Consider the following 23,535-nt stretch of genomic DNA (forward strand, 5'->3'; position numbering starts at 1 on the left):
TTGGTAACCATAGCGGTGACTCCAGGCAGGGGAAACTGAGTGGCTGGGAAGCCGGATGGGAAATTTACTTTTCACTGTGTTTATCAAGATATTTAAATTAAATAATATATATATTTTTTTTTCTTCCAGGTCTGCTTAGTCCCAGGTGAATCTGGCTGGGGCTTCTGCTTCAAAGATGGCGCAAAGATAAGGCTCAGAGGTCTGGTAGCTCGCCCAGAATCACCAGCGAGCCACAGCGAGCTCAGGGTCCTTTCCCGACCACACCAGGGTGGGCATCTTCAAACGGGGAGGGAGGGAGGGAGTGCCCACCCTGACTTGGCGCGCGCGCGGACTCCGGAGCGTCGGGCCCCGCAGGGCGCCGGAGGCCCCGCCTGGGCGGCTGGAGGAAAAGGCCGGCCTCCCGCCCCGCCCCGCCAAATTTAAGAGCCCTCGCCCAGCGCTGGGGCGGTTACTGACCGACGAGTCTCCCTCATCGTGGGGTACTCCCCCTCGCCTCTCGCACTCTCCGCACGGCTGCCCACAGGCCCTGGCTCCGCTCCCTGGGCCCGTCCCGGTGGGGGCCGTGCCATGCCCAGCCCGGTGCCGCGAGGCCGCCGGCCGCCCACTCCCCCCGGCGCTCGGGACCAGCCCCCGCTCTCTGGCGATCCCCCTGCGCCCCAGCGCCGCCCGGCCGGCCCAGGCACACCCCGCGGTCCCGGGCGCCTCGAGTCGTCCTTCTCCGTCGAGGCCATCCTGGCCAGGCCCGCCCGTCGCGCGCCCACCGCCTCCCCGCCGGCCGTTCCGCCCTGCGCCGCCGCGACGCTCGGCGCCGCTCCCTCCCGGGTTCCCGCGACGTGGCTGCCCACCTACCTGGGCGTGGGTCTCCACCAGCCGTGCCCCCAACCGCCGAGGCCGGGGCTCCGCGTGCCTCACTTCTGCTGCCTGCAGGGCCTGGGCGTCACAGGTACGAGGTGCCCCGGCGCAGCGACCTGGGAACTGGGCGGGGCGGCTGGAGCGCAGCAGCCGCGGCCGCGGGCACAGGATAGAGAAGTCCCTGAGTTTGAGAACCGCGCACGGCCGGAGTGGGAAAGGGTCCTATGACCCTTGACCTTGCCGTGGAATCCGAGGCCAGAGAGAGAGGGACTGGCCTCCAGACGGCCGCCGCTCACGCTAGCTGCTGAGCGGGCAGGAGGTGTGTGTGAGCGCGGGGGCGGAGGGGGAAATGCAGGTGGGTCCCACGCGGCCTTGGAAGACCCGGCCAGGGCCACAGCGTCCCCCAAGAAGGGGTTTATAGAGTCTCTCGCCCGCTCCACACTCCCTGCGAGAAGGCTTGATAACGCCAGAGCAGCTCTCTTCCCAAAGGAACGGCCCTTTCTTAGCTGGGAGAAGCGGCTGCTGCGGTGGTGAGGTCCAGCGAGGAGCTGACCAATGCCCAGACCCCCGTGGCGCCCCCCACAGCTCCCGTCTGTGGAGCTTAGGCTCCACACTTAAGTGCTCCACGCTCAAGTACATATGCGTAGAGCGCTCTTAGAAGGGGCACCTCCGGATGTGGGGCTGATGTCTTACATCCCATTGAGAATGTAAATGTTGACCTAACGTTCTCCTCTAGAGTTAACAGCCACCTCCAGGAGCTTTCGCCGTTTTTGGCAATCTGATTCATGCTTCTCCACCTCCCCTTGAGGAAAACAGGAGCAAAGTTAGTGCAAGCCTTGTCAACCCGTGCCAAGATGGATGTAACCATCTGAGTTGGTGCCCACTCCCTGGGAGCTCTCCGTTCTGCATTTCCACCCCCCCCCCCCTTCTAGGCTCTCAAAACCCATATAAATTCTGCCACGGCAGGGGAGTGACCTGCGCTCAGGGCTGCAAACCAATTTGCCCTAACTTCCTCAGGCAGCTGAGCTCTGAATTGCAGTTTACTGCTTTATATTACAGTGATCTCATTTTCAAGTTCGTTTTTGCATAGTTACTACATTGATACAGTTCAAACTTCAAAATGTTTACTAAGTTAGAGGAAGAAGAGTTTCCCTTAACATTCCTGTCCCCCAGTCACCTGGTTAACCCCACCCCACAAGCAGCTAATGATTCCAAGTCTCTTTATTCTTCCAGAGGTATTTTATGCATATTTTGTGTGTGTGTGTGTGTGTGTGTGTGTACGTGTGTGTACACGTGTGTACATAGGCTCTTTAGGCTTAGAGCTGACTCACTGCTCAGGCCTCTGGGGTACTCCAGACTGGGCTCCAACAGAGGAACTCCAGGACACTGAGAGACCCCAAAAGAGGGTTCGGACTATGTTTAACTTGAAGCAGCTGGAAGAGTTGGAGAATGTGTTTACAAAGCAGCACAATCTTGTGGGGAAGAAGAGAGCTCAGCTGGCAGCCCAGCTCAACCTTACCGAAAACCAGGTAGGAGCAGGGACTCCTGCAAGCCCAGGGCTGTACCTGGGGGGTGGGCACTGCTCTCCAGAAGGCCCTGGGTGAGGTTGTTGGGAAGACCTGGGCCTACTTCCTCTCTGCCAGGCCACTGGGGGAGACAGGCCCTAATCATTAGTACACTCCCTATATGAATGAGGAAAATAGTCCCATAGGAAAACACATTATGGGAACAACACCCATTAATCTAGATATTAACCTAGAACTTTATGTTTCCACGTTAAAAAAGGAGCTGACAGTGAAATTAAGTATGTTCAAGGAACTAAATATTTAAAATAAGAATAACCATTCACTTGACCTCCATATCCCCCTCCAGCTACTACACCGTTTTTCTGCTTTTTTTATAGGCAGACTTGCCAAGAACTTGTGACAGTCAGTCTTTCTACGTCCTCACTTCCCAACTATGTAACTCATTCCAATATGAATTTTCCCCTCCCATTCCATCAGAACTTCTCCTCAAGGTCTCTCCATGTTGTCAAATTCAGCAGCTGTTTTCCTTTCATCTTACTCCCCACTTAATACAATTGACTGCTCCTTCTCTTACTGACACACATAATTCTCTTGGCTTCTAGACACCGCATTCTTGGTTTTCCAGGTCTCTAGCCACTTTTCTTTCACCTCTGTAGGGTACTCTTCTCTTTGTGACCTCATATTTGCCCTCTGCCCCCCCCATCTCATTTCATCCCATGGTTTTAAATACCATCTATAAGCTAACAACTCCCAGGTGTGTATCTTCACCTATCTTCTTGTTTTCTCACTTGTACATCAACCTACCTTCTTGAGGTCTCCATTTAGATGTCTTCTAGGACAAGCATTGCAAATTTAAGTCTAAACCTCAATTCTTGACTTTATTTCTTTCCAGATCTGTTCCTCTCCCTACTCATGGCCCCACCATCCATCCAGTTGCTCAAAATATCAAGTCCTCTTAGAGTCCCCCTCTCCTGTTTCCAGTCCATCAGCAAGCCTTGTCACCTGTACCTCCAAAATACAGCTGGGATCGCTTTACTTTTCTCCATTGCCCCTAGTTCATCCTGGTCCCAGCTCTTTTTGGATTATCACAGTAGCCTGCCAGCTGTGTCTCTGCCTCTCCTTTCAGCCATTCTTCACAAAGCAGCCAGATATGCAATTCACTTGAGCAAACAGGACTATGTCACATCCCACTTAAAAGCCTCGAAGCTGGGGCACCTGAGTGGCTGACTCAGTGGGTTAAGCCTCTGCCTTCAGCTCAGGTCATGATCTCAGGGTCCTGGGATCAAGCCCTGCATTGGGTTCTCTGCTCAGCAGGGAGCCTGCTTCCCTGCTCCCTCTCTGCCTACTTGTGATCTCTCTCTCTGTGTCAAATGAATAAAAATAAAATCTTAAAAAAAAAAAACCTTAAAGCTGATATTCCTTACCCACAGCCTCCATGGTATTAGGTGATCTGGCCCCTGCTGACTTCTCCCACTGTCTCTCTCTTCACTTCCCCATCTCTCACTCCCAGATCCTTCAGCCATGCTCTCCTTCTTTCTGGTCCTCAAACACCCCCAAGCTTTCCTACAGGTCGTCTCCTGATCCAGCCTGCTTTTCTCTGTCCTCATTAAACTGGCCTCTTATCCTTTGAGCCTCAGCCTAAGTGCTGGTTCCTCAGGGAGGTTCAACCCCCCATTTGTGTTTGTTTTTGTTTCCATGTTTGTTGTTTGTCTCTCTGGACTGTGAGTTGCATGAGGTCAGGGACTATACATCTATTGCTCACCACGTATCATCATCACCTAGGATGGTGCCTAGCACATAATAGGAGCTCAATAAATATTTGTTGGATAAACAAATGGTGCCTAAAATTACAGGGAAGGGTGTTTTGAAGGAAATGCTCCCGTTAGAAGGAAGAGCGAATGTGGGCCCAGAGAGCAGTGGGCACCATGGAATGGGGGAAACCATGGGAACTGCTGGTCACATTCTAATCTCTGACCATTGCCTCTGATTATAGGTGAGGGTCTGGTTCCAAAACCGCAGGGTCAAGTATCAGAAGCAGCAAAGGCTGAAGCTGCCCATTGTGTCTGCCATGGCTGCCTCCCAAGACGAACCCTCCAGCAGCTCTGACAACAGCAACCAGAGAGAAGACCCTGAATCAGGAATGGACAGCTGAGGACTGGGACAGAAGCTCAACCTGGGCTGTCTGGGCTAGTTTTTCTTGGGGGCACTCACTGGAACTACTGAGCCTTTTTTCTTCATCTGTATAATGGGTACATTGACAACTTCATCCTCCCAGCACTGACAGGATGTCTGTAAAGTTGTTACAGGGTGCCGGGCCAAGCAAGTGTGTGGGGCAGTGTGTGGTGTTTACACCAGCACTGACCTCTCCACAGATTAATCTTTTCCTGGTCTGCCTGTGGAGAAGGGGCCTCCTTGAATCAGTGTCTGGGCCTTAGAAGTCTCTTACCCACCAGAGATGGTGGAGTTGAGAGCAAAGGTGAGGGAAAGGTAAACCATTTAGCCTACTTCCCTTTGAAGAGTTTCCCAAAGTTTTCTTGTTTTTGTCTGAACTGTCACCATTTTCAGGAGCTCAGCCCCAGCTCCCTGCTTAGGACCAGACATGCTACCCTGACCACCATCTTTTTCCCTCTAGCTACCCATCTTGCCTCCTCTCCATCATTACATAAAATAGAGCAATTTGGCTCTGCCTTTGCCAAGGCAGGCATTTTGTCACAAACTCTGCTGTATTTCCCTGAGATGGTTATAATTTCTCCCCCTTCAAGACCCTAACTCGTGGTTCCATTTCCTTCCCAGGAAGCTGCTCAGTTTCTAAGAAGCATGCTGATATCCTGCTCTTGTTAGCCCAGTCACCAGCACAGAACGGATTTCTTTAGTGCTCTGCATTCCTGAGCAGAGGGTGTTGATAGAAAATCTAGAATGGCCTCTGGGTACTGAGGTGAGCTAGTGAAAGAGGCGTGCCCTGCCACCTAGTGGTGGGAGAAGGCATGGTCCACACTGCTGTCTGCGGGAGAGAAGACAGGGAAAAGAGCTTGTCTTGGAAAAACCACATGCCTCCAAGTGGTGGTAGACCATCCTCTCCTAAACACCAGGCCACAGACTTGAGGGAGGCCAGGGTCCAGCTTCAAGAACCCTTCTACCTGTCTTCAGGGAAATCCTTCCTAGTGCCGGACCCAAAGTCCACTCTGTTAATCAAAGGGATCCAGCTGCATCTGTCTCTTCCAGTACCGGCTTTTTCAATTGACTCATTTTAAAAATAAAATAAAAAAATAGGGCACTTGGGTGGCTCAGTCGTTAAGCGTCTGCCTTAGGCTCAGGTCATGATCCTAGAGTCTGGAATCGAGCCCCACATCAGGCTCCCTGCTCATCCGGAAACCTGCTCCTCCCTCTCCCACTTCCCTTGCTTGTGTTCCCTCTCTCGCTGTGTCTCTCTCTGTCAAATGAATAAAATCTTAAAAAATATAGATTATTAAAAAAATAAAAAAGAGTTAACCTATTCAGCAGTTACTGGGCTCTACCCAATCCCTGATGTCACCATGATACCATAACAGATGCAAACAATGTCCTTTTTCAAGGAGCACAGCATCCACTGGAGGACAAGGAAACAAGGCAAGGAAACAGTGGTCAGCCTTGGCTGTGGGGACAGATGCTATAAGTCCATGGCTTCAGGCTTTTGGGGTCCTGAATGAAAGAACAGGCCCCTCTCCTGTTTCCAAGACAATGTGCATATGCACACTCCTGCATGCAATTTCAGGGGTCCTCAGACCCGAGGTGCACCGTGTACCACCTTCCACCACCCCTAGGCTGCAAGGTGCCTATGCCCCTGAAGGGGCTGAGAGAAGCACAAGTCCAGATTGAAGGCCCAAGGAAAGGGGAATCCTTGCACCCGAGCGAGTAGGATGGACACGTGCAGTAAGCTAGTCCCTCCTTTCAGGTAAATCAGAGAGGGTAGAGGTCGGCTGACTGCTGCCCACCCCCGCTCCCGGCTGGGTCTAAAGAGCGCTTGACTCAAAACGGGCCAATGGGTGGAGAGAGACAACAGGGCACATAAACACGAACTGCACACAGATACATCAAAACTATACACACACCCATAGGCTAGGATACATAGGTATGTACGAAGACACAGACGAAAAACCGCACAGATGTAAAACACAAAGGCAGACCCAGCTACATCCAGCCACCGAACCAATCGACCTAAACACGTAGATTAGAGGGATCTAAATCCGTACTCGCTAAAGCGTAGACCCGAGGTCCTCGGACACACACACCGGGGGCGGGGCCGGAGAGGGGCGGGGCCTCCCAGGTCGAGGCGAGGTCAAGGGTCATAAGGAGGAGGCGCGCCCAAGATGGCCGCCTCCATGTGCGACGTGTTCTCTTTCTGCGTGGGCGTGGCGGGTAGGGCCCGGGTCGCCGTGGAAGTCCGCTTCGTAAGCAGCGCTAAGGTGAGGCCAAGGCGGACCCTCTGGGAGCCCCCTACCCTGTCCGACCTTGGAGACAGCCCCACGGGATCCCAGGCCTGGAGCAGAAGCTCCTCTGCCGCTCGGACTCTGCGGCTCGGTCCCTACTCCTGGCCCGGGGGTTCCCTGTCTGTCCCCGCGCGCAGGCTTCCGGGGAGGTCACGCGGTGGACCCGGGGCTCCAAAGTCTCCGTGCGCGCGCGCCCCCTTCCCGCGGGACCCGGTGCGCCAGCCCGGGGCTCTGCTCCTGTAGCTCCGGGCGGGGCCGAGGCGGGTGGTGCCGGGCTTTTCCGGCCAGGCTAGTGGGGGACTTTGCTGCTGAGCCCCAGGTACGGTGGGCGGGGATATGCTGAGCAGAGGGAACTTAGGTATAAAAAACCGTGGGTCCTCAGGGAACTTTCTGAGTGAGATTTGGAAATGGGTGTGGAGGGAGGCCAGGACCCTTCACGAAAGGGCTTGGAATGCTAAGGAATTTGGAAACTGAGCTCTAAACCCGTGGCCCGTTTGAAGCGTTTTGGCAGAGAAATGTCATGATTTTGTTATGTTATTGTGTTTCAAAAGTTACTTGTAGAAAAATGAGAAAAATGCATATGAGGAAAGAGAAGGCAAAAATCACTTATAATCCTATGCTTGTGCAAATATGTGGATATTAAAATTACAATTTTTGCAATCGCTTTTTGATGCAGTAGTAAATCAACATCAATAAACCTGTTTCTAAATAGGTCAACCAACTACTTATTTATGGACTTTTATATTTTATTTTATTTTTCATCCTGAGGTCCGAAGTCTTCGAGCTCAATTTTTGTGCACACATCCTTTTGTTCTCCCTAGCAGAGTATTTTCTTTCCGAATTAACTTTGCCATATGATATGTGCAAAATGGTACGGCTTTGTTTTCATTTACATTTCTTTGTTTACTGAGGAGGTTGAATAATTTATTATGTGTAATGGCTGTGTGTATCCCCAGTCCCTGCCCAAGATGTCAGCCTTCTCTAGTCATCTACCTTCTGCTCTTCAGAGCCCAACCTTCCATTGACTTCTTCCCACTCCAGATGCATCTGGAGCGTTCCTCTCCTTCCGTGATAAAGCAGCTCCCCTATATTCTTGACCTCCTCAGCCGCTCACATCTCTGTCTGCACACAGGCCTCTGGTGTTCTTGATCAGCTCATAGTTTGATGGTGTCCAGGTTCCATCACTCCTAGCACACGGAGATAGTCACCTTCGCCTTCACTGCACCGCCTATCTCTCATCCCCTCCTCTCTTCCGATCTTCCTCTCACATCATCACATCAGCCGCTCTACTTGCCCAGTTGTCCTGTCCTAGCCTTCTATCAAACCCTACCTCTGGAAGAATGAGCTGGCCAGCCTCTCCATGCCCACATCTGATCTGCAGCTGGAGAAAATCACATACCCACTTAGACATGGTGACAAGATAGATTATCCCTGGCTTTTTGCATCTGTACTCATCAAGTGAGATTGCTTGTGAGGTTTTTTTCTTTGTGCTCTCTTCCTCCGGTTACTGCATCAGAGTTATGCTTGTTTTTTGGTAAAATGGAGATGCTTTCCATTTTTTCTCTGTTACTTAGTAGTTTAAATAGCATGAGAATTACTTATTCTTTGGCTTGAGAGAGGTGGCTCATGAACCATATGGACTAGGGGCCTCACATGGGGGTTGTTTTTTACTATTTTCTCTGTTGCTTCTCTGGATATTGGCAGGAGCAAGCTTTCAAAAATTTAGCAGCTACTCTGCCAGGGACAGGACCAATCAGAACATGATAGTGTCTGACCAAAGAGGATGGATGCCAACCAGAATGCCGTACAGGTACAGGTCAGCCAGATATCGGGTACTGCTTCTTTGTCTAGGCTTTCTTCCTTTTGTTTTTGTTTGTTTGTTTGTTTGTTTGTTTGTTTTTTAAGATTTTATTTACTTGTCAGAGAAAGAGAGAGCACAAGCAGGGGGAGCATGAGGCAGAGGTAACATTAGGCAGAGGGGGGAGCAGGCTGCCCCCCGCAAGCAAGGAGCTCCACATGGGACCCTGGGATCATGACCTGAGCCAAAGGCAGATACCCAGCCAACTGAGCCACCCAGGTGTCCCTAGGCTTTCTTCCTTTTGAATTTGGTTCTGGTAATTTCTATGTTCCTAGAAAATTACCCATGTAGTAAAGCTTTTATTTACAGTCTTTTTCCTAAAACTTAACTTTTCAAATTGGAGCCATCTTTGCAAGTTTCTGGCCCTCTCATTCAGGTTCACTTCTCTCCAAGCCTCTTGGTAATATTAATGAAAGCTGCTTTTCTTAAAACACTGTTTTATGTTTGGAGGATGAGTGGTTTCATAAAGAAACCAGCTCTGATTCTGTTCCCATTGTTTTGATTACTAAATACTTTATGCATTTGGGCCTTCAGGAAGAGAGAGAAAGACATCGTTATTTACCCAGTGTTGAGATTTGAGATTGTCAACGATAATGTGGGTCTGTGTTCATCTCCCTTTGTCCCATAGAGGAAGACCATCTTTTCATTTTGCTAGATTGGGTCCGGCCCTGAAAGGCTTGAAGGTGGGGTTCCAAGAAGACAACCAAGGATGCATCAATGGCTTTAGCCAGAGGTTTCATGCTAGCTGTCCCACTCTGCTGCTAGAGCTACCCAAGTTGTTCAGGGTTGTGATCTGTAGCTCATGGGTTGTTCAGGGCTATCCTGGTCTACACATCCCTGCTTCTCTGAGTTTGGGAGGTGCTGCTTTCTAGCCACAGTGCCAGTGCTAGAAGGAAATAGGGAGCTACCTGAGAGGCCACATGACGGGACGATTTACTGCTGTATCAGTCAGTCAGTTCCTGCCTTCCTCTTCCTACCCTCCTTCCCTCCTTCCCTTCTCTCTCTCTCTCTCCCCCCCTTTCTTTCTCTCTTCCTTTCTCTTTTGGTGACAGTTCAATGCAGTTCAGGGAGGCACCCTTCTTCTCTAAGTGAACGGTGGGAGTAAGTGCCCCACAGGGCCAGTAACTGCCTGGGTCCCAAAGCCGTCTTCTGTGTCCCTCTGCACCTCCTTCATGTCTTACGTGATGTGCACAGTGCTTTAGACCAGAGCTCTTCAGACTTTAACGTGCACACTAATCACCTGGGCATCTTGTTAAAATGCATATTCTCCTTCAGCAAGTCTGTTGGAGGGGGTTGAGATTCTGCATTTCTAACAGTCTCCCAGATGACGCCCATACTGCCCGTCTGTCACGTCACTCTGAGTAGTAAGGAGCTAAAGCTCATAAGGTACATTCACCTGGGGGCTGAGGTGTGTCATGGAAACTACCTGGTAGGTACTACAATAATACTTTTCATATACAAAACAGATGCAAAGAAATGAAGCAGTTGGCTCCAAGGTCATAGCAGGTGGTATTAGGGCTCGGAATCATCATTCCTTTCAGTATAACACTGAGAACTGGTTGGGTCCTGTGAGTGCCCCATGGACCAGAGAAATGCAGCACATTCTCCCCCAAACTAGGGCTCCCTCTTCTGTGGCATAGGAGTCCTCTGCAGCTCTGAGCAGGAGCATCACTGCCAGGGTCCTGGAGGGCCACATGGGTGACACCAAGAAGATTGTTCTGTCATTACCAGCTCCTGGTACAGGAGCCTCAGTGCGCTTCCGGCCATTCCAAAAATTCTCCTCCTCTGGCTGACATGGTGGCTCCCTCCCCATCCTTGTCCTTCTGCTCTGACCAGGCTGAAAGAAGTGGGACTGAAAGTAGGTCAGAGCTGCATTTCCAGAGGAGGTAGTTATGGAGGGTGCTGACCATGCTCCGTGAACCCTCCCAAGGCAGAGAGGCCTCTCCTGAGAGGGGGGTGTGTGGGAGGTGATGCCGGGCAGCCCTCCGGGAACCCTTGGAGCTAGGTCTTCTCTCTCCCTATGATCATCCTATTCCTTCTCTCCCTGGTAGGGTAAGGGGCTGTTTGCCACACAACTGATCCGGAAGGGGGAGACCATCTTTGTAGAACGGCCTCTGGTGGCCGCACAGTTTCTCTGGAATGCACTTTATCGCTACCGAGGTGAGCACATCTCATCCACTCCTCGTGGCTGCTGGGCCCAGCTGCCATTGTGCATGGAAGACAGCTACGTTAGCTGATGTCTCTGGGACTTCAGGCGTCAGGAAAGAAGTTCATCTTCGCTTGGAGAGCCATGCCTGAGAAGCATGCTTCTCTCTAGCTTCAGGGCATTTGGGACTTGGGGTGAGCCGTAGAGGGGCTCTTCCAGCTTGCTCCCTGTTGGGAGTGGGGAGGACTGTTGCTCAGGTGGAACTCGGTCTGAGCCAGAGTATAAGGGCCTGAGTGTCATGCTGAAGGTCTCTGTGCTGACGTGCCGCCCTGCACCAAGAGGAGGCCACAGGCCCTTTGATCAAAACAGGTGGAGTTAGGCATCAGAAGCAGGTAGGATGCCCTTAGCTTTTCCAGCCACCTGCTTTCTTTACACTTTTCTTAGGCTAGAGACAAACATGAAAGGAGGGTCAGCTAGCTGCCGAATGTGGGGAAAGCACAGTCTGTGCTTTTCCACAGTCTGTGGAAGCTCCACAGATTAAGTGACATTGGGAAGGGCAGAGTGCCTAACAGGAGGGGTGGGACTCCAGAGAGGGAAGAAAACCAGTCTGCCCTGGAATGCATGTGAAAGCATTCACTCATTCTGTTCTTTAACACAGTCATTCATTCACTTACTTCCCAAATGTTTGTTGAGCACCTGCTGCGCTCCAGCCACCATTGTTAGCCCTCGGGATACTGCTGTGAATGAGACAGAACATGGCCCCTGGTCTAAAGACGCTCACGTTGTCCTGTGTGGCTCTCTTCCTCAGCCTGTGACCACTGCCTTCGGGCACTGGAGAAGGCGGAGGAGAATGCTCAGAGGCTGACTGGGAAGCCAGGCCAGGTTCTGCCTCACCCCGAGCTGTGTGCTGTGCGCAAGGACCTCCACCAGAACTGTCCGCACTGTCAGGTAAGCAGCCCCCGGGATTGCACCTGGAAGGGGGGTGGGGGATAGGCCTTAGCTGCAGTCCTCTGCGAGGAGACAGGAATGACAACAGACCTGCTCAGGGCCCCAGCGAGCCATGATGGAGGGGAAGAGCATCAGAAGGCTCCATTCCTGTTCCAGTTTTGTCCTCCCTGTCCCAGTCCCACCGTCTAGAAAATAGGTCTGCTGGAAACTTGCTCTCTTCCCAGCAGCCTAGCAGGGGCTCTTCCCTCTGTCTGAAAGCCCCCTCCTTCCCGTTGTTTTACGAGCCTGGGTGCCCCTCTCACATGCTCCGGGTCTCCATGTGCTTTCGGCCCTCGTGATGCCACTGAGCTGCTGCTCAGGCTGCTCTGAGAAGTTAGTGGAGGCGAGTAGCATGGAGGGCCGTCTGCGCCTCACCCCGTGAGCAGATCCTGGGGTGCTGACGTCGCCCCACTCCACCAGGTGATGTACTGCAGTGCAGAATGTCGGCTGGCAGCTGCTGAGCAGTACCATCAGGTCCTGTGCCCAGGGCCCTCCCAGGATGACCCCCTGCACCCTCTCAATAAGCTGCAGGAGGCCTGGAGGTAGGTAGCACTTCATCTCTTCTCCCCTTTATCTTCCCTCTCTGCCTGTCTGCCTGAGATGAGCAGATGTAGTCATCTTTCTTAAACTTACCATCCCCCAGATTTTTCCTCCATCTCAGGGTTAAACTGAGGTCACATCACCTTCCATGTGAGCCACCAGTCCCACTGTCCTCAGCATTTTACACACTCCCAGGAAGAGCCCCATGGTGCCCATAGAGATGTGAAGTCCTGCCCACGTCCTTGCCAGTGACTTCCTCGCTTTGGTTATAAATGGAGTCGGCAGGAAGGATTCTCTGTGGCAGTCAGCCTGGACTTCCCTGCACGCAGCTACCTCGGAGGGAATTTCAGGCCATATCCTTTTCTTTCTCCCCAGGAGTGTTCACTACCCCCCTGAGACGGCAAGCATCATGTTGATGGCCCGGATGGTGGCCACGGTGAAGCAGGTGAGCCCGCCCAGCTCTCCCAGGGCAGCCGGTTCTGACCTCGTTTGCCTCTTGGCCTCAGTCACCACCCCCGCAACCTCGAGACCCTGCCTTGGATGCAGAGCTCTGCCTGGGCTGTGGAAACATCAGGAGCAGCTACCCACAGTTTCGGCAAGAGACTCTGATCTGGGAGAGGGCGTCCTGGGTGGCAGCAGGTCACACACTCAGCTTCTAGGCGCCACTTTCTCAAGATCATGCCTCACGTGTCAAGTGAGAGGAGCCACTCCAACCCCTTCTATTAACACTGAAGCTTCTCAGCCTCATCATCCTGTTTCTCCAAGTGGTGTTGAACCAGCTAGCCTGGCCCAGCTGGGGAGATGGTTTGGTGCGGGTGTGGCAGGAAGGAAGTCCCCAGGCCGAGAAGGGTCTACAGAGAACCTCTTGTGTGCTGGTGTTTCCCTAATGGCAGGGGCCTAGAGTCACAGGCTACCCTCCTGCCTGGGCACAAGCAGCAGCAAGGAGGCAGGCGTCCCGGAGTCCACACGTCCACATGCATGCATGCACTGGCATAGGGAATGTGACTCTGAAGTATATTTGTTCACTGCAGGCCAAGGATAAAGATCGTTGGATCAGGCTCTTCTCCCAGTTCTGTAATAAAACAGCCAACGAGGAGGAGGAAATTGTCCACAAACTCCTGGGGGACAAATTCAAGGTCAGTCTTCTCCTAAGATCCCCCCACCCCCAACAGCCTTGGATGGTTCTGTGGCTGTCTGATAGGAGCTCCACATTTGGTCCCTTCCCAGCCCCAGGAAGAGGTTAGAGCCTGGGGCCAAAAATCTATTTAGAGGGCCTATATTCCTGCTACTATTTAACCTTGTGACCTAACATGGACCAAGAGTTGAGAAGTGGGGTGATGACAGAGGAAAGAGGGGTTGGGTGCCCTGACAAAGTAAGGCAGAATCTCATGATAGGATAGCAGTGGGCAAGTCAATTATAATGGAAAACAGAGGGTTGGGGATCCACAGAGTGAGGGAGCAGCGTGAAGCAGGAGGATTTTAGCTGCCGATGTGCTGAGTACCTATTCCCACCCAAAGATTACACATTCTCACCGAGGACAGCCAACTTCCATGCAGGAGCTCCCTATAGGTACAGGCAGGGCTTAAAGGGAGCTGGGGGGGCCTCAATTCATTCTGAGGAGAGGAGATAGGGAGTCAGGCTGGTCCAGAGACTAGGTCAGGGAGCCTGGAAGATGACAGTGAGGACAGACCTTCCAAGCCACGTTGCCTCAGCCCTCCTGGTACAATCGCTGTAGGATAGGGAAGAATTTGGGGTTCGCCCCCCTGAGTTGGAACAGTCCACCAGACTGCCAAAGTTCTTTACAAATAAAGACTCTGTGGGCTTCCTTTGCCTTTAGGGAAAGCTCTTCCACGAGCTGGCCCTTTTTTCCTTCCCTCTCTTGGTCTTCTGGGGCCTGTCTGGGTGCTCATGGCAAATCCCCAGGGATGCACATCTCTCCCTGCTTCCCCCAAACCAGGGCCAGCTGGAACTTCTACGGAGACTCTTCACAGAGGCCCTCTATGAGGAGGCGCTCAGCCAGGTGAGCGGGGGTGGCGTGGGGGGACCAATGGCCCTTTACTCGTTCCAGCTCTCCAGGAACAACCCGGTCAGCACCTCCTACTCAGAGAGCTAAGCCAGAGCTGACCTGGTATGAAGTTGTGATGGGACTGACTCACAGAAGACTTCCTGAACAGAGAGTTGTGTCAGGAAGAAAAGCGAGTGGCTGTAACCTGAGCATTCATTTTTCTTCTCCCCACAGTGGTTTACCCCAGATGGATTCCGGTCTCTCTTTGCTCTTGTTGGGACCAATGGCCAAGGAATTGGGACCAGGTTAGGAGAGAACATTCCAAAGCTATTGAACTTGTCCCTTAGGGCTGGAAGGTAGCACACCTCCTTTCAGGATTAGGATGGGGTAAGGTATGATTCTGTGGCCGGAGAGCAGGACTGGAGACAGTGGTGGGAGTCAGAAGACTGAGGTGTTAGAATTTGCTCTTGGGAACCTTGGTCTTTCGGGGAAGATGGGCCCCTGCCCTGGAGAAGGAAGTGGACTTAACTCATGTAGAGGTGGAGAGCCCTGTGAGCTGGGCCTGCTCCTCTCCAACCATGGATGCCTGGGACCCCCAGCTCCCTGAGCCAGTGGGTCCATGCCTGTGATGCTCTGGAACTGAAGCCTCAGGACCGAGAGCAGCTGGACGCCTTCATTGACCAGCTGTACAAGGACATCGAGGCAGGTTGGTGAGATAGAGCCTTGGTCTCACCCAACCTCAGATGCCCCCCAGTCAGACACACAGCCTTCCCCTGAGGGAGTTCTGACCGAATGGTTGGGGAAGATAACCCCTGTGTGCCTATGGGAATCTTCAGATCCATCCGTAGGACACATAGATAAGCCATGACTCTCAGATCCATACAGAGGCTCGATGCTGGGGGTGGGGAGTGCTGGACAAGTAAGGTGATACCGTTTACAGAAAAGCTCGTGCCTCCAAGAAGCAAGTTCAGATGAATTGGTAGTGGCCAGGTGGTAAGACAGCGGAGCCAGTGCCTGTCCTCACAAGCCTAGTTTCTTTTCCCCCCAGTAAAATGGGTAGAATAACATCTGCATATTACTGTCTTACAGCCACTGGCGAGTTTCTTAACTGTGAAGGATCTGGCCTCTTTGTGCTTCAGAGCTGCTGTGAGTCCCGGCATTGAGGAGGGGTGGCCCCGGTAGGCTGGTGGAGAGGAGTCTGAGAGCAGGATTAGGTCTGAGTTTCCTTGGGGATTCTCCTGGGCCTTTTCGTTCCATCATTTTCTCATTCATTGATACGCTGGACTTAATATATGTGTATATATAAAACCTCCCAGTGGGCCAGGCCCTGTGCTAAGGCAGGACGCAAGAGTTCTGATTCTTGCAAATGGAAGACTCGGTTTCGCACCGCCACTGCCCTGCCAGGTTTGGGGGGGTGGGAGGGAGTGTTGTGAGAGCCTGGGAGGTCCTCAGGCTCCTGGGAGGGAGCTCAGGCTGGAAGCCGAGGCTCAATAGCCCCTGACAGAGAGGGGCAAAGCCAGCTCACACAATTGTCTTTTCCAGATCTCAGCCTCTCCCCCTGGGTTTCCTCACTGTGAGCCCCCCTCCCAGGCCGTGGGGCCACTCTGCCCCCCAGACTTGGCTTGCAGAGGGCCTGGCTCAGCTGTTCCCAGATGCCCAGTAGCAGACAGGACTGAGTTAAGTGGTCCAGCCTGGGCAGGTGTTCCTTTCACAGCCCTGTCCCTCCCTCTGCAGGATACTGGAAACAACTGAGAATCAAGCTGCCCAGTGCTGAGGACAGCAGGGGCAGTGATTGCAGGTGGGAGGGGGTGTGAAGTGGGAGTGCATTTGTGCCTGTGCTCTGGGGTCTTCAGGAAAGAGCACTGGATAGGGAGTTGGGAAACTTGAGTGCCAAGACCTGCACAGTGTAGCAGTGATGAGAGAACAAGGAAGGATGGGAGCTCTGCCAGGCTGTTATTTTTGTTAGTCAGCAGTCCTTATGACTTGCCTCTCATGACCCAGGTAACCACAGCTGTGTCCCCAATGCAGAGACCTCCTTCCCAGAAAACAACTTCCTTTTGCATGTCACTGCCTTGGAGGATATCAAGCCAGGAGAGGTGAGGGGGCTGGGAGCTGTGGGGCGGGGAGGCAGTGGGCCTTGCAAGTTTCCCCTTGGTACTGGGAGCAACAGTGGCTAGAGCCCCAAGTTCAGGCTGTTTGGTTGAGTCCCCACATGCCACAGGGTGGAAGTCTTTTTACCCATGATTATGCTCTAACCTCACCCTACCCCCCAATTCTTCAAAAAATAACCAGAAAGCCTCAGAGCTTTCTCAGAGCTCACTCAGAGCAGTGACTGAGACATAACTAGATGCCCAACTTCTTCCTAGCCACCTTTTGATCAACAAATGCACAGCTTCTAAGAAAGCCAGAGATGACTCTTTGTGACTCGGGCTGTGGGGTTATGTGTGCGCTTGGGGGCTGTGTAAGTACAGTGCATGGAGCCTGGCTGAGTCTTCTTCCAGAGCAGGTGGCACTGTGTCAAGATAACTTCTGACCCCAGCCACAGACCATGGCCACTGAGTGCCCATAGCTGTGGCCTGAGGCCAACCACAGTCCCCTCTCCATCTCAGACACAAGTTGGCTGAGCCTTTTGCCAGTCTGCTAAGGGCACGGGAAAATGGAGGCAGACCTCGATCCAGGGAGGTGGGCCAGTGGTTGGGGAGGTCCCAAGCCCATCTAAGAGAGAGCACAGCCGTCCAACCCCTCCTCTTCTCTGCCCTCCAGGAAATCTGTATCAGCTACTTAGACTGCTGTCAGCGGGAGCGCAGCCGCCACAGCCGCCACAAGATCCTCAGGTGCCAGCCGGGGATGTGGCGGGTGGCCGGGCTCCGGGAGGCTCTGGCCTGGTGGCCGCCCGACTGCACCCTCACAACCGTCCCCCCATCCCCTGCAGAGAGAACTATCTGTTTGTCTGTTCCTGCCCCAAATGCCTGGCAGAGGCTGATGAACCCAATGTGACCTCGGAGGAGGAGGAAGAGGAAGAGGAGGAGGAAGGAGAGCCAGAAGATGCAGAGCTAGGCGATGAGATGACTGATGTGTGACATCACCCTGCCTGGAAGGGGCCCTACCCCAGACCCTGCAGGAAAAGGGGGCCTCCCCCGAGAGGGGAGACTTGGGAGGAGCTCCCCACTCTCCTTGCCTGCTATCTTCCCGCCCCACCCCCCGCCCGTTCCAGCTCTGTTTCTGCCAGAGGGTAGGACAGAGGCCGGACCCTAGGCCCTAGGCACTCACCTCCCACCAGACCTCACGCCCTGGACACTGCTGCTGAGGGGCTCAGGCTCTGCGCTGTCACTGAGCCTCTCAGAACTGCCCCCACACAACACACAAACACACACACGCACACACTCTCCAGGTGTAGCAGCTGCAGCCAAGGTCAGGCCCTAACAGTGTCTCTTGCCCCCAGCCCCGCTTACCTGTCCACCTGAGGCTTCACCCCTTTCAACCTGCTACAGAGGGGGTAACAAAGTGGCCATCTGAGGACGGCGTGACTGCACTGAAGTGACAGGAGAGGGGTTGAGCTGCCTCCACCTTCTTCCCCACCTCCCACTGTTACAGCTGCTAAGGCAACTGCCTCCTGCTAGCACTGCTGGGAGAGGCAGGAAGGAGCAGCCTGGCCTCCAGGCCTCCAGAGCATCTCCCCTGAGGCTTTGTGCCCTGGACACTGGACCAAGGGGATACTTCCTTCTGCCCACCTCCTCATGTCTTTATTTGGACTTCTGGGGGAGTGGAGATTAACCCCTTCCCCAGACTCCGGAATCTCTGTACCTTGTGCCTTGCTTCTCAGGCCCTGGCACAGTGGCTGGCCACATGGGGTATGCAAGAGGCCTCTGCCTTCCTCAGGAGGGGCATGTGGGGGATCATCACCCCTTCCTCACACTCTTTCCCACCGAGGACTCCAGCAGCTTGGCTGACACTGGGGCATGACAGGCCTGCGCTCCTTAATTTTGGATGCCCAAAAGGCTTCCCTGGGACCAGTTTAACATGGGTCAGTGAGGGGCTCTCCTGGCCTCGATCTCCAACTTTGGGGTCTCCAGAGAGGAGCAATGAAGTCTTCCAGAAACCTAGAGGAGCTAGGCTAGATATTCTGACTTAAGCCCTGCCTGTGTCACCCTCCCACCTCCCCCCAGGTAGCACCACCCCTCACTCTTGGGTTGGATGCTATGAGAATTATAGCCCATCACTTCCGATTTCTTTGCCTGCCTACCTTCCTGGTGGGCCTGCCACCACCCCTGCTGAGGGATCTCTGAGAGGGCAGGTGCCCACCCCATAGGCTGTCCTAGATCATGAATCAGGTGGTGCCCCGCCTGTGTGGCCTCTTGGGCTCTTACTCCTTCACAGCAGCCAGCACCCCCTCCCGCCCCCGCCTGCCCACTGTTCCCAATAAAGTGTGAGTGGTGACAGGCCTCTGTAGGAATGCTTTGTGGAGAATGACTTGACAAGCAGCCTGGGGCCCACAGCAGTCACCGAGGTGGTGCAGAGGCACGCAGTGTAGACCAGGTGATGGCAGAGAGGGGAGCCGCAGCTCCTCAGTTTGGGCTCCTCTCTGCACTCTCCACCCACGCTCTGCTGTGCACGTTTCCAAATGCTAATAGCCCAGGTCTTCTGTGGTCTAGTGTGGATCCCCAGAACCAAATCCACAGGAGTCTTCTCAGGGGACTGACCTATGGCTTCCTGAGTTCTTGAGCAGGAAGCAGGCTGTATCAGGATACAAGGTTAGTGGTAGCCTAAGCACGGGTCCTGAAGGACCTTGGTTAAGTCATTTACCCTCTGGGGGGCCTCAGTTTCCTACCCCTCAAAATAAGGGGATGGGACCAGATGAGTAGGAAGGCCCCTCCCGCCCGTGTGCTCTTATTCTAGGACACAGTTGCAACCCTGATGAGAGGCTTTATTGCTAAAAAGTCAGTGAGGGTTTATTAATTCCTCAAACAGCAGCTCCTAGAACCACTCCAGCAAGTGCTGTGAAGCACACTGAGGAGACCCTGGCAAGGGAAGGCTGGAGCCAGGTGGGATGTGACAGGTCACAGGTGGCTCTTGGGCCACTTGGCTTTAGCCCCTTTTGTTCCAGATTCTAGCCAAGAAGCTCTGGGGCCTGACTCTTGCCTCTTCCCATAGCATGAGATGTTTGGGGGCCCTGAGGAAGGGAAGGCCACTGGCGTGGCTTTTAGCATAGCCAAGGCCCAAGCCTTTTTCCTCTACCCAACTCCACCTGTCCCCAAATCCCAAAGAGCAGAATTCCTGGATTTTCCTTTCCCAGCCCAGAGTTGTTTTAAGGCTGGTATGTGGGACCAACTCTTCTACCAGAAGGTCCAGGGTGGTTGCAGCAGCTCAAAGGTGGGGATGCTGGTGACATTGACTGGGATGGAAATGATGGCCCATGGCAGCCCATGCTGTTCCAGGGAGCGGCGGATCATGTAGCTGGGAGGGCATGAAGAGAGGTGATGATGGTCACTTTCTCAGCACCCCATCATGCCCCACTCTCCCCATCACTCTGGGAGTTCTAGAGCCCAAGGACTTGGCCCTCCAACTGAGGCTTGCGGGAAAGGACTGGTGATTGCCCTTGACCTCCCCAAGTCATGGCACCCAGCCTGGTGCTGATACAGTCAGACATAAGGAGCCCTCACCCATCTCGGCCGAGCAGGAAGAGAGCAGGGATGTCAGCTGTGCGCTGGGTACTGTCCTGGATCATCTCCACGTAGAAGCTGTCATTGTCAACCGCGTTGTCAGAGATGATCACTGCCCGCCCGCCGTGCTCCTGCACCACTCGGGTCTTGGAGAGGAAGGAGCAGCCCCTGGAAGAGGTGGTGATGAGACCAAAGGAAAGACAGGGGCCTAGCTAGCCCTCCTCCAGACTGCCACTGCAAGGATGAAAGAAGGACCAGGGAGACTTTTTTATAAGTGGCCAAAAGGCACGGATCATCTTAAGACATTTCTTAAAGACCATACAAATGTGAATTATTTAAGAACAGCTATTTCAGAGCACCACCACCAACACTGATCTCAGAAGCTACCCTATGCCGGGCCCTCCTCTGGTGCCAGCGTCTGTCTGCTCCTTACCCTCTCTCCACCAGAGCGATCTGGTCCTGGATGAAGAAACCGTTGCTGAGCTCCCCGCAGGCCTCCGAAGGTTCTGCAGGGACAAGGTGAATCTGCTCATACCTTGTGTGCTGGAAGACATTTAGATAGGTCAGGGTGAGGAGCCATGCCAGTTCCAAGACCAGGCTGACAGTCCCCTATTGGTTCCTCCCAAAGTGTGAAGGAAACACGGAGTGGTTTAGGTATGTTGGGCACTGAAGTCTTTTTATTAAATTCTCACAAAGGCTTATTTAGTTGTCCCACTCGACCCTGCCTTTCTATAAGATACGTAGGAGAGTTGGTATGGACCCAGAAAGGGGAAGTAACCTGCCTTAAGTCACATAGTGCAGACAAAACTAGCAGAGCCCTTGGTTTCTCACTATTTCATGTCCCCAAAGAAGACAGCTTGTCCCTGTCTGGTGCTCAAGTCTGTATTACACCTGGGAGGGTAGCTAACTGGAAATCTTTCCTTCCTGCACAGCAGCCCCAGGAGGACAGACCAGGATTCTGCATTCTCCCCTGTCCCAGCACTCAAGTATTGGTTGAAGGGATGAGAGGGTCGCCTTACTTGGGATGGAGATGGAGACAAGATCAGAGACAAAGGGGTCTCCCTGAACTTACAAAGATACCACCAAAGTCCTTGGCAGGTGTGGCTGTGAAGATGTAGCGAATGTCTCCAGGACTCAGCACTTGGAAGTACAAATAATCATGGATGCGTAAACCTGAAAGATAAAAGAGTACGGGTGAAAAGGCTCCAAAGAACAAGCTGGTTCAAGTTCAGATCATGGACCCATTGTCTTCAATGGGGCTGGCTGTAGTCTGGGTTCAGGGGCCCAGCTTTAGCCATGTTGAGTCCTCCTGGTGGGTGAGATGGATGGCCTCTGCCCTGATGCAAAGAAAGTTAGTAACCCCAGACAAATCAGCTGCTGCTGCTTCTGCTGTTGCTGCACAGGGAGAGCCTCTGTGTTCTCTCTCTTGGGATGAATCCATCTTTGCTCTGAAGTGGACCTGAGAGTTTCAAGGTGGAGCTGTGGTAGCCTGAGTATAAAACGATTCTCACTAAAACTTAAAAGTTGACTCTGGTTCCACTGCCATGCCCCTTGTCCAGCCACTGTCCTTTCTTGTCCTCATGGGTCCAACTTCTTAACAGGTCTCTCTGCCTCTGTTCTTGCTCTCTATGGTCTAGTCCCCCAAACAACAGCCATGGGGCTTCTTAAAATATCGTAAAGCAAATATGATGAGGTCACCACGCTTATGGCTCCAGAACCCTTCAACAACTAGCCTTTGTGTTCAAAATAAAATCTAAATCTCAACTGTGGCCTGTAGGGTCCTCTTCCATCTGGACCTTGGTTGCTACAACCTCATCTACTCCTTCCTGGCCTCCTTTCAGTTTCTTCCCTTCTCTGAGTCTTCTTACAGGCGTTGCCTCTGTGTGGGAGGCTTCCTCCCCTTACCCCACCCCAGATATGCCTCTTCACCGGGCTCACTCCTACTCATTGGTTAGGTCATAACTGATAGGCCACTTCCTAGAGAAACCTTCTGCCCTGTCATTGCTCTCCCCCTATGCCCCTCCAAAATGAGCTTTTTCTCCTTTGACACTTTCAACATAATTTGTAATTATACAGTATTCATACTGTTTTGTTTAATGTCTGTCTCCTCCACTAAGGCAAGAACCACAGTTTCAGAGCTTAGTTCAATGCTGTATCCACATTATGTAACAGCGGCTGGGATATGTGGGTGCTCAATAAAGGTTGTCGAAGGAGTGAAGAACTATTTTCAGCTCCATTGCACTGAGGAAGAGAATTTTCAGAACAACCAGATTTTTCTGGGGTTTGGGATCTTCTCTTCAGCACCAAAGTTTAATATTTTACCTGGACTTGAATCCCTGGTTCTTCAGCTCAGAGAGATTGAGGAATGTGGAAATGTGGAAGCTGCTTGCCACAGGTCAAGTAGTCAGTCAACAGACTATCAAACCACTACTGTGTGTCAGGGTTAGGACTGACTGTGGCTTTAGCTATCCTTGTCTCCAGGCCAAATCACAGCCACCAGAGAGAGTTCCACTGGCTTGGCATTGGGCTCACAGCTTTTACCCCGGGAGTGGAGACTTCCCATCAGATACAGATACATTCCCAAGAAGCCTTCTTTAAACTCCTCCTCCTTCCCACACATATCTTCGCCTGGCCTTTGCATCTGCTGATCTGTGTAAATCAAGTGTGGGTACACGTATGTGCTCAAGTGTGTGTAGGGTGTATGTTTATGTGCTCCTTCAGGAGCAAACAGGTTGTGTGTGTACGTGTGTGCCTGTACATGTGAGCCCACGTGTAAGAATGTCCCTGTATGCTCACATACGTATCTCCAGCTTGTACTATCTCTAGCTGGCCCTTGTTCTTTCTCCCGGTCGCCCCTTCAGCCATCTGGGTCGGCGCTACTGGGGGCGTGGAGAGGAGTCCTGCTTCGACGTGGGGAGCTGAGGACTCAGAGTCCAGCCTCAGGCCGCGCCCTGCTCAAGTCGCCGGGGGCCAGCACCCACCCAGTCCAGTCGCCCATCCCCAGACCTGCCCTGCCCCGAACTCGCGGGGTCCCCAAGGTGACCCGTGACTCCCGGCCCGACACGCGAGCGCGCTAGAGGGCCATCCCCGCCCCGCAGCGCAGCCCCGCCCGTTGCCGCTCACCGTGGGCCGCGACGCACGCGGGGAGCCAGAGCACGAGACAACACCAGCCCGCGGCGCCGGGGACCATTTCCAGGGCCCGGCCCGGCGCCGCGCTTCCTCCGGCCGCCCAACCGCGCTAGCTCGCCGGACTTCAGCCTGACAGCTGCTCCGGCATCCAGCCCCCAGACCCGCTCTTGCTGCTGGTTGGCGGACGGGAACGAGGCCCACGGCTGATTGGCTCTGATGCCTGTTCGTGTAGCTACACTTTCCGCCTCTGCGCCTTAGCCTACTTCCTATTGGTCGAGAGAAGTGGGGCCGAGGGCTGATTGGTCTAAACTCTTAACAGCAACTGCCACCGCCCCCCCCCTCACCAACCCGCGCCCTAGCATTTC

The 23,535-nt window shown here is 53.3% G+C and overlaps 3 protein-coding genes across 5 annotated transcripts; 2 read left to right on the forward strand and 1 right to left on the reverse strand.

Moving 5' to 3' along the window:
* Positions 1 to 567: 567 nt before the first annotated feature.
* On the forward strand, positions 568 to 4,530 carry LOC111147934 (notochord homeobox). Its single transcript, XM_022504191.1, has 3 exons — positions 568 to 943; positions 2,173 to 2,381; positions 4,372 to 4,530. Exons 1-3 carry the CDS (start codon positions 568 to 570, stop codon positions 4,528 to 4,530), a joined length of 744 nt encoding a protein of 247 aa, XP_022359899.1.
* Positions 4,531 to 6,694: 2,164 nt separating this feature from the next.
* Positions 6,695 to 18,814, forward strand: LOC111148142 (SMYD family member 5). 3 transcript variants are annotated; one of them, XM_022504570.1, is made up of 13 exons: positions 6,695 to 6,820; positions 10,754 to 10,862; positions 11,657 to 11,796; positions 12,256 to 12,377; positions 12,751 to 12,820; positions 13,407 to 13,511; positions 14,334 to 14,396; positions 14,616 to 14,686; positions 14,981 to 15,087; positions 15,471 to 15,527; positions 16,383 to 16,477; positions 17,145 to 17,215; positions 17,314 to 18,814. In XM_022504570.1, exons 1-13 carry the CDS (start codon positions 6,725 to 6,727, stop codon positions 17,459 to 17,461), a joined length of 1,254 nt encoding a protein of 417 aa, XP_022360278.1. In that variant the 5' UTR covers positions 6,695 to 6,724; the 3' UTR covers positions 17,462 to 18,814. The 3 variants fall into 3 exon arrangements, with proteins under 3 accessions (XP_022360278.1, XP_022360279.1, XP_022360280.1); XM_022504571.1 differs by lacking the exon at positions 6,695 to 6,820 and adding an exon at positions 8,559 to 8,660; XM_022504572.1 differs by lacking the exon at positions 6,695 to 6,820 and adding an exon at positions 8,559 to 8,654.
* A 469-nt stretch (positions 18,815 to 19,283) lies between these two features.
* On the reverse strand, positions 19,284 to 23,327 carry LOC111148032 (protease associated domain containing 1). Its single transcript, XM_022504389.1, has 5 exons — positions 23,165 to 23,327; positions 21,114 to 21,214; positions 20,475 to 20,584; positions 20,042 to 20,209; positions 19,284 to 19,835 (listed from the first exon to the last, which is right to left on the reverse strand). The coding sequence occupies exons 1-5, from the start codon at positions 23,229 to 23,231 to the stop codon at positions 19,715 to 19,717; spliced, it is 567 nt and encodes a 188-aa protein (XP_022360097.1). The 5' UTR covers positions 23,232 to 23,327; the 3' UTR covers positions 19,284 to 19,714.
* Between the last annotated feature and the right edge of the window lie 208 nt (positions 23,328 to 23,535).

This window comes from Enhydra lutris, unplaced genomic scaffold (genome assembly GCF_002288905.1).
Source record: "Enhydra lutris kenyoni isolate GAN:26980312 unplaced genomic scaffold, ASM228890v2 scaffoldscaffold18, whole genome shotgun sequence".
Classification (NCBI taxonomy): domain Eukaryota; kingdom Metazoa; phylum Chordata; class Mammalia; order Carnivora; family Mustelidae; genus Enhydra; species Enhydra lutris.